This window comes from Seriola lalandi, unplaced genomic scaffold (genome assembly GCF_002814215.2).
Source record: "Seriola lalandi dorsalis isolate HSWRI2012SDOR001 ecotype SW California unplaced genomic scaffold, Sedor1 jcf7180002052274, whole genome shotgun sequence".
Taxonomy (NCBI): Eukaryota; Metazoa; Chordata; class Actinopteri; order Carangiformes; family Carangidae; genus Seriola; species Seriola lalandi.
The window spans coordinates 960,863-973,366 of NW_019522827.1; the positions used below are offsets into that span (position 1 = coordinate 960,863).

At 38.7% G+C, this 12,504-nt stretch overlaps 1 protein-coding gene across 2 annotated transcripts; it reads right to left on the reverse strand.

Annotated features, from left to right (window-relative positions):
* Positions 1–1,051: 1,051 nt before the first annotated feature.
* Positions 1,052–12,455, reverse strand: parvg (parvin, gamma). 2 transcript variants are annotated; one of them, XM_023400263.2, is made up of 13 exons: positions 12,209–12,455; positions 11,366–11,455; positions 10,939–11,003; positions 10,193–10,295; positions 9,829–9,972; positions 8,052–8,167; positions 7,894–7,949; positions 7,773–7,807; positions 7,608–7,669; positions 6,211–6,279; positions 5,999–6,100; positions 4,799–4,871; positions 1,052–2,298 (listed from the first exon to the last, which is right to left on the reverse strand). In XM_023400263.2, the coding sequence occupies exons 2-13, from the start codon at positions 11,427–11,429 to the stop codon at positions 2,225–2,227; spliced, it is 963 nt and encodes a 320-aa protein (XP_023256031.1). In that variant the 5' UTR covers positions 11,430–11,455; positions 12,209–12,455; the 3' UTR covers positions 1,052–2,224. The 2 variants fall into 2 exon arrangements, with proteins under 2 accessions (XP_023256031.1, XP_023256030.1); XM_023400262.2 differs by having other exon boundaries at positions 11,366–11,472; positions 12,209–12,454.
* Between the last annotated feature and the right edge of the window lie 49 nt (positions 12,456–12,504).

The window sequence follows — 12,504 nt, forward strand, 5'->3', positions numbered from 1 at the left end:
TGATTTATAGGCCGGGACGTCTCGGTAGCACCACAATGCTGACAATGCACAATATGGTTTGAGACATATTTTATCCTTTATCAAAAAAAAATCTCAGCTCCTGCGATTTGATTCTTGCACTTGGTCATATTCCGATTTCAATTATATTTCTATTAATTGTGCAGCCCTAGCTGTGAGTAAAAACAATATTATGAGAGTGGTGAACCAAAACAGTAAATTGGTGGCCAGACAGCTAAACGATGAGCTGAAACTTTAAGGGAGCTGCTGATTTGTGTGATAAATCTGTGTAGGTTCATCACGACCAGTGACCACTTTCACAGTGTCATATCTATATTGATTATAACAACTTTAACTCCACAGAATCTTTGTCACTGTACAGTGGACGTTTCCATCTGACTGCCTTGCAATAGCAAACCTTTTTAAATGTCAGGGGAAAGTAAGTGTGAATTAGGGTATATTTCCCATCACATTGGTGGAAATGCGTTAATTGGCGTCATGAATGTCAACAAACATCTGCAAGAAAACTGGAGAGTGTTGAAGTGGTTGTTGCCACTGTTTAGTGTTGCCAAAAACAAAGAAGCAAGCTCTGCAGTCTGCTAAAACACAAACTAAATCCACAAGACTAAAACCAGAGAGGCAGTAGTAGGCAGATATCATTATTCAACACTAAGGAAGTTGCTCAAATGCTAAATATAACAAATTTCCACAAACAAACCACCAATGGCTTGCATACATTTCTTTTCAATTACACTTTCTTGCAACACAGAGGATAATTAAATGGATTTTCTAGTTCTAGTCGACTTTTTGAATTCAACACATAATTTGCACTATATGCTTTGATGGAACCACAGCTATTGTCTGTCTCTCAATCTCGGTTCCTCCCTCCGTGGCTGCCTGCTGCACTCTTTCTACATTTGTGTGACATTGAGTTGTGAACAACTTGATGGAAAAACGATCTCGCAATTTTCCTGAAAATGACAACTGCATTCACTGACTAGAAACATGGGAGGTCACACACTGTCAGCAGGGACACACGGAAGAAACAGAGGAAGAAATTCACATTGTTTATTGTGAATTGGCAGTGAAGGACAGGGGATTTTTACAGTAAGAATGGAAAGCACCGTGTTGTAGCAGCGCCAGACTGAAAAGGAAACAGGATGAGAGAAAAAGACTTCCCAGCAAATGACCAGGAAATAACACTGGGTTAAACTAACATCTATGCCACATATATTTTGATTGAATGTGAACGTAGAAAAAAAGGGGGATATATACATATACTTAAACACTACAAATGCACCGGTCCACAAGAACAGCCAATAATGCAGAGCCTTGCTCAATTGATTTTTGTGCTTAAATGGTGAAAATTCCGCAAAAATTTGGCAATTTAGCAAATTATATAAAACCTATTGACACAAAACAAAACTGGGGTTTTTCTTGAGACCCCTGGGCGCCTGGGGCAGTTGCCCACTTGGCGCTCTTTGTCCACTTTGTCTGGTTGGTAGCCTCGCCTTGTATCTGCCTCTCCTCACAAAATAGGTGGTGCTGACAACTTGGTGACATTGTGACTAGTTGCAGGGCTAGTTGGTGAGCTACTCGCTAACATGCTTGCCAGAGACATACTGAACCTGCCACAATAGTTAATTTATTAACTAGACCAAATTTAATAAGGTTTATTTAAGAGTCTTTATTGTCACTTGACATGAGCTTCAGCCATCGTTGTGTTTACAAGACAAGAGGTTATTATACTCCTCTTATATTACCTCTGAGCAGCGCTATGTCTGCAGGGCAGATTGGGAAGTGAAAGGCCTGGCCGGTTAGCATTCTAACTTGAGAAGAAGAAAACACATGACAGAGACAAGAGTTAACATTTGGGATTGCTTTCCACCACTGGAGACAGCTGTTGGCAAGTAAAGGACTGAAGTTTGATGCTGAACTTTCAATGTTTCTTCTAGCCAGGTAAGTAACAGCTTTTAATGCTAACTCTGGTTATGTAGCAAGAGCAAAACTTACAAATAGCTCCTTTAAAGCTACTTCTTTCAAATTAGCTTGAGAGCATCAACAAAATATCCAAAAAAAGGCAAGTTCACCCTTTAAATAATTAAATGTACAGTGTATGCAACAGTTTAGAGACAGAAGAAGCCACAAGCTGGCCAATGACAGCACCTGTCTTCAGCTTTGTTTGTATTTCCAGTTGCTGAACTCCTCTTCAACTGTCTGTCCTCTGTCATATCCCTTTGTGCTTCTTGAAGAGGGCATACAGGACCTTCAAGGTGGCAGTGACGTCCTCAGAGACGATATCTGTCACATAATCCCCAAAGTAGACATTTAGTGCATATTTACAATGTACCATCAGCATCCACAAAGCCACTGAGGCAGCGAGAATAAGAGGATGCTTTTACCAACATTAGCTAATAACTATTCTTACAAATCCGTCCTTACAGGTCATAGATCAGGAGGACTAAAAAAAAAAAAAAACATGAGATGGAAATTTAATCAATATGTCCTTGGTGATATGAGATCCCAACAAAATTGCTCTCAGTTGTGAGATGCACTAACTGAATGAATGTGACATAAAGATTGACTCCACGACTGGCTAACCTAATTAATGCATGCAGTGCGCTCCCGTTTTAGACCTGGAGTGCTGGGATTCCTCATTCCATCACAGCAATTATGCCCGTAATTAAAAAGATACTAAAAATGAATTAAATTAGCTACTTGCTCCTGGCTTAGATTAATTGTGCTGGTCCTTACATTAACAGTTATCATGTTACAGGCTACAGTATATGGCTGGCAGGCAATATTGTGGGGATGAGTTAGTGTGTTAGTGATTGTGAAAGGGAGATTGAAGCTGAGAGAGATTACCCAGCATCTTGTCAATAATGTATCTGCAGGGAAGTGAAGTAGGTCCATTTGCTATTGATTGATTCACACACTTAGGCAAGTGGGTAACTCCCAAAGACAGTCACTTTGTTTTACTCTTCTCCTCTTGGAGTGATTTACTCTACATGGCCAAAAGTGGACTCCAAACATTACACCCATCTGTGATTTTGAACATCTTATTATTAAACATAAAGGCAGTCATATGCTGTTACAGTAGCTTTCTACGGCCTTTGCTATTTAAGCTTTTTCAACCTGACTGCAGGGATATGCTCCCATTCAGCCACAAGAGCATTAGTGATGTTGGGTGATAAGGTCTGCCTTTTCCAATTCATATGATAGATGTTGGATGGGGCTCTTAGATTTCTGATCTCCTCAGTCCCCACAGTAAATCCAGACTCCTCAGATGTTCTGATAAGTTTACTCCTTGCTTCATGTTTCCAGTCAAATAAAGGTGATTAAGCCTTCTCAGTCACTGCTCCCAGACTGTAACAGTTTACTGCTCAATCTAAGGTCTCCATGTATTTTCTAATAAATCCCATTTTGAGACGCATCTTTTTATACCTGCGTTTAAGTCCCCTCAATTATTAATATGACTACATGACTGCTTTAATTTTGTCTAACTTGACTATAACTTGACTTGACTGGACTTGAACAGGAAACACTTTCACTCACTAATAACTGTAAGCCTCTTAATACAAATATGTTTTATGCAGTGATGTAAAAGAAGGTTTTTCAAGCAAAACTGCCATTTTCATTCTCAAATGTGAAAAGTTGTTGCTTTTCCTTGTCTTACATTATAGTCATTTTTTTCACGATTTTCTGATGTTTTGTAGACAAAACCAATAATTGATTAATACTTGGTAGATTAATTGATAATGGTAATAGGCATTTGTCAGGTGAATTTATTGACTCATGGCCTGAATTCCTTTGTTATATTGGTTGTCTTTTACGGATTTTTTAAATCAGTTGTTTGTGTCATACAGCATAAATAATGATAAAGAGGTACTTAAATGTTGTAAGTCCCAAAATTAGTTTTACTTATTTAGATTTGTATCTGAAATAGACTTTTGATTCACTTAATGTGGTAATTGACAGTGTACAAAAAAGCTATGCTAATCTCATTTCCAAAAATGCAAACTGGAAAATCTGGTTATAAAGCAATGCTCTTCCTGCTACATTATTTTTGAAAGAATTACGGTTTGAGATCTGATAACTAATAGTTGCAGGCTGGAACTGACAAACACTAAATTTCAGTGCCGAGATACAATCAGAATATTTCTGGGATTTGCTGTTATACAGTAGCAGTGCTCATGAATACAGATAAGATATCTTTCTGCAGACAAACACGCACAGACACACATACACACACACACACACACACACACACAAAGGCAAAGCAGATATAGCCATAACAGTGAGGTTAAATCTCTGTGTCTATCGTGGGTGCCACAGTGACATAGTCCCCTTAAGACGGTCCCCCTGGCTGCTCATCTCTAAATGAATGATGATGACTCTGGGCCGAGCCAATCATTCGCAGTGATACTCATCGGGACAAGAGTCGCGCTCATTCATATTCCACAAGCAATTTCATCTTTCCCTCCAAAACACTGTCAGACTCACACTCCACCGAGCAGTTGAGATTAACTCAGACTACCAGAGTGAGCCCCCTCCTCACCAGACAAACAGATTCTGGCGTTTCCCTGTCATCCTGATAAACGCTCTTGATGGAGGATATCATCTGAATTAGTCCGACGCTGCCGTGTCATTTTGAAGCTCCACTGTTTTTCTGTTCCAATCATTTTACTTGCAGACCTTCTGTTTTTGTTGTTTTCACACTCTGTGCCTGACATTTTAATTTGAGTAAAATCACTTGTCAGTGAGGCAGAGTGTGTATGGTGTGAACAGTGAACTTTCTCACCTTGTGGGTTAACCCCAGGCATTTGCAGGCCCGTATCATTCAGGAAGTCTAAGGCCAAGGTCACATTGTGAAGCTAGAGGTTAAAGAGACACAACACAAAGTCAATACATCATATTTTCATCGCAGTAATTTAACACTGTACACATATTTGTACAGACAACACTGTTGTAAATTCTCTTCAAGACCAACTCATATACAGTAGGTTTCCAGTGAACCTAGTAATATCTCACTATAACGATGTCTTGTGGCCGCTATAGTTATTTATACTTGCTACTGACCCTTGCTACGAACCCTAACCCAAAATTTTGAACGTGTCCTTTAAAGAACTTTAAAGGAATTTAAAACTAAATTTAAAATAGAAACTAAAATTCAATGTGCCACTGTATGTTGATAGATTTCTATTGTTCATACATACTGTTCAGAAAGATTTTATATATATATATATATATATATATATATATAAATAAAACAGTTAAGAATCCGCTATAATGTATTATAAATCAAGCTGAAATATAATGTTTATTACCAGAGGCTTTTTAGTTTTTAAGGTATAAAAAAAAGAGTCTAATATAGAGTGTCACAGTGTCTTTATACAATAAGTAAGTCATGAGCTCATCATATCTGGGATAAAAGAGTCATAACTTTTTCATGGACTCATCCTATTGCTTCAAGTAAAGTGAGATAAAAGATATCATTTAAGTGAGCCATGACACAGTAGTAATTATGCATCTACTTTTATTATGGGAATTGTAAAATATTAATTTTATCATACGATGCATTGTAATAGGCATGATTTTGGATCAGGTTTCTGTACTGTCGCTCATTATCCACTGCGCTCTTGTGGGAAATTACATTAGCTGAAATTAGAAATGAAAAAAAATGTTTTATGATCTTTTTACTTTTGAATTAGATTAATGGAGGCGCCACAAATCTATACTTTCACAAAACCGCAGTTATAAAATTAAGTGAATTATTATTGAAAGTGGTCATTTTTCTTTAGTTGATTGATTTTTAATAAATAAATATATTGCAAATGAAACCCATAGCACCTGTGAGCATCTACAGGCTGATGTTGATGATATTTACTAATAAAGTTGAGTGTTGTGTATGTGTGTGTGCCTCTGTCCAGTGTAAACGCATCATCTCTCTGATGATGCACTTCCCTTATTAATGTGTTGTGAATCTCTACTGAGTCCGTACCATCTCAGAGTGATTGACAGGGGTCAGGTTGAAGTCACAGAGTGGGACGAAGAAGCCTTCCAACTGTCCAATCAGCAGCAGCAGAATCACACCATCAGCAAACTAGACACAGGAGGTGATATAATCTCAGAGGAGGTAATCAGTGATGATTCTGTTTTTTTCCACAGGAAAGCCTGTAAGTGCTCCAAAACTGTTTTCAGCTGTTTGTTTACCTGTTTGTCCATATCAGCCACCTGCAGACCCATGGTAGACATATTCTGGTTGACAAAGTGTAAAATGGCCTGAAAATGGAAAAAAATTAGGAGGTAGGGCAGTTTGAAATACAATCTGACCTCATTTAGCAGAAATATTAAAGCATTAAACATGTTCCATTCTTCATCAAAACCTGACAAAGTGTTTTGTTTGTTACGGTCAACAGGTTGAGGTATGATAATATCAGACCCCTAATGGAATAGAAGCTTTTTGATTCTGCACTCCACATGACTGCCCTGAAATTAGTGCTGAAGCAATTCAATTAACGGATTAGTCAAACAACTGAAAATTAACTGACAATTATTTTAATAACTGCTTGTTTGAGTCGCTTATCAAGCAACAAGAGACTGCATTGATTCTAGGCTCTGTGAGACTAGCAAGCGAAGGATATTACTATCCCTGAGTCATGCTATTTATAGGTAAATGTGGACTAAGCTAAATGAACAAATATTTTCTGCTCTCCTATTTTCTATCAGTGTAAATTTAATATCTTTAGGTTTTGGGCTGTGGGGTGGATGAAGTCCCTTTCTGAATATTTTTCTGAATATCCTAAAGTTTTGAATTGCTGGTCAGACAAAACAAGAAATTTAAAGATGTCACCCTGGGCTTTGGACAGGTTCCACTATTGTCTAATGTTTTATAGACTAAAAAGTGAAGTGAGTTATGAGATAAAACATTTTTTTTAAATAAACTGATCTATTCCCTAAAAGCACAGCTCCAAATAATATAAAATACCAAAAAGAAAGAATTCTGTGCACATTTGATCCTAAATCTACATTCACTGTCCTTGTATTTCAGGTACAGGTTAAGTTGATAATTATATCATGCTTATTTTTTTCCTGTCTTAACCATTGACTGTAAATAAAGATGGACGTAGCCTCCATGTCATCGCTCATAGGTTTCTGAAGAGCGGTTTTGAAGCTCAGAGTGGGCTGTTCCACCATCGCCATCTTGGCAGTGCTCGACTAACTCCCGGCTAATCCAAAAGTGAGCAAAGAGGTGGGCCGTGCAGGGAGCCAAGACTTTGGTGAGTGCCAGTTTGTGGCAAGCATACGCTCCCATACCTGTCAGAGTGCCACACCCTCAAGTACTTTAAGCCTTAAATTGAAATGGGTGAGTTATATAAAAATTCATCCCTGTTCAGTTGCCACAAAGGAGGACATTAGCTATAGAGACCAAAACTGTTTTTTGTACCAGGCTGCAAACATGTTTATTTCTTCTGTACAGCTTCATTTTTAAGCCCCGGAGATTGTGGCTTGGTCTTAACACTACAAAATTTGTTCTCTCACTGCCACTGGAGGTGAGAGAGTTAACACCTTAAACTACCTCAGCACTTCTCCTTCACTCCCCGTCATACCTTCTTCACCGTGTTGACCTTGTGAGCCTCAAGCTTCAGCAGTTGCTCGATGGGATCTTCCCCTGGGTGATCAGACAGCCAGAAAAGTGTGTTAAGTCATCGTAGGCTGTATTGAATGACATTCAAGATGTCGCATTAGCTCAACTTCGGACCGCTCTTACTCACTTTCAGTATTGCTGAGAGAGTCTGAGCCTGTGTTTCTGTTGAAGAAGAAAAAAAAACATGAGGTGAACCCTGAGTTTTTTCCAAACATCTACAGAACCACACATGGAAGCAATTTACTCACGTATCTTCTGTTAGGACCTCTGTCTGTACATCTGATTTGATTCCCCTGCTGCTGACCTGGATGTAAATTGGAGTCAACCAAAAATTGAGCAAAAATTGAGGTGTGTTTGAAACAGATTTGGAGCAGGAAAAGGTGCTAAGGCTCGAGCTAAAACTCACTTCCACTGCCACAACTTCAACCTTCACATTCGGTGGCAAATCCATTTCAGGCTGGAAACACTTCACCATGGCAACCAGCAGATGAATAGTGGCCAGGAGGTCTTTGTTGTGGATGACTGACAGACGAAGGGCAGAGACCAAAACACCACAGAAATCAACTTGCAGTGATTGGACAGAACTGTCCACCACTCAGTATGGAAGCAAAGTAAGGCTGTAAGGATTTGATTCTTATAAAACAATGAGCACCTGGCTGTGGAACTTATAATCCTTAAAAGTTATCAATTATAAACCTTTAGATTTTCACAAAATCAAAGCCTGTTTTCTATCATATTTATGGCTGGCACTTATTCACCTTTTATCCATTTTATGTTTACATTGTATTATTTAAGTACTTCTCTATACTGTAGGTTTCATTTTTAGTGGCAGAGTCTGAAAAGGGCAAAACTTGGAGAATAAAGAACAACTTCATTTGAGACACCAGTGTGTTTCAGTTGGTCTCGCAATAAAGTTGTTTGTTACACTACAAGTGTTGCTGGGGTTTTGATCTCTTCAGATGTTTTTCCCTTCTCAGTGGACCTTGAAAGCAGAGCTACATTTACACAGTGTCAGCAGAATGGAAAGAACAGGTTGAGTTGTTCTGACTTTAAGTCTTTTGACTTGAAATGATGATTTGAATGAATGAACTGCCTAGAGTTAAATCGACCCATTAAATGAAGTTTTTCAAGAAACAAAACTAGAATAGTAACAGACTTCCCAGCATGCATTACTTGAGAGTTAAAACTCTCCAGAGACTCTCCTTTTTTGTAGCTTGAAGAAAACAGACATGATGTAAACTTGCTGTGTGTCTTCAATACATGCGACGGTATGTCACAGTTGTCTCTTTTCATAATAATGAAAATGCTGATGAAGATTAGCACTGAATTCAGTCCCTACCCCGGAACACTGTGATTTTTAACAAAGTCACAATGACCAGTCAACCACACCTGCTGTGTTTGTACTGACTCTGGTAAAAAGAAGCTTCAACAGCTGAAAGCTGTAAGTTCTTTATGTTAAAGAAAAACTGACTCTTTACTTTAGTGAGGAGATGGAAAAGGAAAGCAAGATTGTGTGTAATGACTGTCCATCTGACCTTATGTCTTATGTCTCCAAGTGGAATAAACTTAAAGTAAGTTGCAGTAGAGGGTCACCAGATCAATATGTTGACATCTAAATACCACTTCATTTGAAATGCTACAATTTGAATTCCCCTTTTTTTCATTTCAAGTGGTGCAAGTTCAAAATAAATAAATAGTCTTAAAAATCAATAAAGTGTATTCATGTTGCTCAGACTGGTGAAATTCACCAAAATTCAAGATAAGAAATTCAAACTTGAAAATCCAGGTTTCCAAGAATAATCAATCAATCCTGGATATATTCAGGTTGTGTTTTTTTAAGTCACATGATCCATAAGAGAGAAATTCTTCAGCGTTTTGACTAAACGCTGAACTCTTGAGTTTCACAGTCAAGTGTTCAGTTGCTTATAACAATGCCGATTATTATGGCCCTTCTTTGCTTCCATAATTGAGCACTTGTAAATAATCCACTGACAGATAATTAAAACAGAACCCAGTAATATCAGCAAATTTTATCTCCTCCAAAATCCCTCACAGTTGGTATAAGCTAACATGGCACCCTTGAGCTAGCACCAAATCCTGTTGTAATTTGAAGTCGTTGCCAGGACAGAACATTTGTCCACTTGTTGCTGTGCTGGTGACGGCCGGTCAGCTGCATGACTCACGTTTGATGTTCCATTTGGTCTGGCTGCTGTCCCGCAGTCCCAGTCTCTGGTCCAACTCCGCCAAAATCACTTCCAGTTTGCGGATCTGAGCAACGCTGGTCAGTGATATCTCCTCCACGGGCAAGTTCACACTGGCCAACCTGGCTGGAGAAATCAGGAAATTATTATGTGTAAAGGCTGGAGTTATACTGGCAAGAGCAGTGTTCTGGATAGCAGAGCTGACAACTTTTAGGAGAACTTGAAAGGGAACCATTTGTTAGTTTTCATCGTCTAATTTAAATTATGATTAAGTGGAAGTATGTTAATGTTAAATGAAATATAAATGGGGGCGACAGTGTAATCATACAAATGTGTATTAACTCACACAGCAGATGATGAAACACCAGTCCATCATACAGATCCTCCTCCAGACTCTGAACCACTATGTGCTCCGGATTTAAAGTCCTATTGATCCAGTCAATCAATACCTAACAAGACACGATTCATCACACAGTGAGATGCATCAAACACTTTCATCTCCTTTTATACATTTTTCGGTTCCCAGTGTAGCAGATGAGAAACAGCATGAAACCTAATTTTGTAAATTCTCTTAATCAATTTTCAGAGATAATATGCTCTTGAAGTGGATGGAAAATGATGACAAACACACTGTGCTCTCCAAAAATAAAAAATAAATATTTCTTTTCTTTTCCTTCCAAAGTCTACAAACAATATATGCCAGGATTATTTATTCATTCATTGCCAGTTGCACAAAGCACTTGAGCGTCTATCTTTTCCAATCAAATTGTGTTTTAAAGTCTGATCCAGAAGACTCTGCTGGGTCCTCGCTCCTCTCTAATCTGTCTCCCATCACCTCTGATAATTATGTTCATTAAAGTTTCATTGATCCTTCCACCTCTCTCCCTGCATCAGATATTATTCATGATCTTCACGGCACACATACATGCAGGCTCTGTAATGTAATTCCTGTGTAGCATTTATCTCCAGCCCACTAAAGACATTCAGGGATTCTTGGATCTGTGGTTGTCAAGGATGGGCTTTGATGTTACAGTAAATGTTGAATGGAAGACAGAGATTCAAACAAAGCTCTATCAGGAATTCATCTCTTACCTGCTTTAGCTTTTCAAGTTTGGGGTCTTTCAAAGACGTTGGCTGAATGAGCTTTCTCTTCTCCCCTGTGTGAACACACACAACCTGCACTGGTCAGTTAGCATTCATCATACATTTTACTTATATATTTTACAAGGCCATTTATATTTTATTAATGTTGTGAATGCAAGATGTAGCTCCTTAATTACAATACAGGTACTTTACATTTACACTGCATGCCCTACATGCATTTTGGATGTATTTTTCCTCTCAGCCATTAGTTTCCTTTCCTTTATACAAGATGAAAACCGAATAGCAGAGCTCATTTTGGGGGCTGCAGTTTGTAGTACTGTTGAATTGTATTGCATTAAACTGAGAGGTGTTTCTAATATTTAGTCTATCCCACTCTAAAGCAGGATATTTATCAGCTTACCAGATGCATACATACCCTGGAAAGACTCAACGTTCACAGTGTCCTCCTCTTTGTGATACTCAAAGATATCAGCCTCCATCGTTCCTCCTCGAGAGGAGATATTCACTGCAGGTCAACAAAACCTGCAGATGAGTCAATTGTGCTTTAACACATTGAGTGGAAGTGCTTAAATATAAACCACAGCTGAAATAAGAAACACTTTTTCCAACAACATGTTTGGCAGAAAGTCTGTCTCAACAGGGGCTTAGTAAGTGTCCTTGACCATGTTGCTTAACTTCTGACTACTGCAGGGAGTTTCTTGCGACCAGCAGCAAAAGAACTGATTGCACTGACAGAAATTCTTGTACCTCCAAATTTCTGCTTCTCAAAATGGTTTTATTATGACTGCGGGTGTTAGAAGTTTCTAAAAACACAGGCAAGCACACGGCCTGTGTGCTTGCCTGTGTTTTTAGCAACAGATCTGGCGAAAAGCCTATAATAGTGAAAAAGGAAGAAGTGTAGTTTCTTCACTTCCTTTTCTCTTTTTTTTTTCAGTGTCACCTTCAGCACTTAACAGATGAGGTGCAGTACAGTAGATCCCCACAGATTTTCAGGGCTGCAGCTCTCCCTCTGAATCATCTGAAACATTTTGAATCATGATCTTAGACAAATTATAGCAAACACATAAAGTAACACATTCTGACAAGACGTGACCTGGAGCGTGTCAAACTGTTGTTTCCTGGATCTGGAGAGGAGAAAAGCCTCGATGAGCAACTTTTCTTTCTCTGTGTGTTTTATGTGTGTGTGGCTTCCTTTTCCTGAGGTTGACAGTAACTTTCAAACAAGGTCATAAACAAAAGTCTTTTTGAACAAGCTTACCTTCACCACTCTGAGCGTCTCGACGGAATTGGGTGACTTCAGCTGCACTGAGTTCCTGAACAGATGTCAGCTCCACAAACTGTCAGAACGGTGATATAAGAAGTGGAGGGCAGCACTCAATCTGAATGAAAGCTCCTGTGAATTCTATCAGCGCAAAAGGTCTGACTGCACTCAATTTCAAACAATTGCTTTAAAAGAAAATAGCATGTCACAGGGTCGAAAGGGAAGACAAGCACAGATAACAAATAAGAGGATGTGGCAAAAAAGAAGGTAGCACTTCCTCTTTTTGATACTGG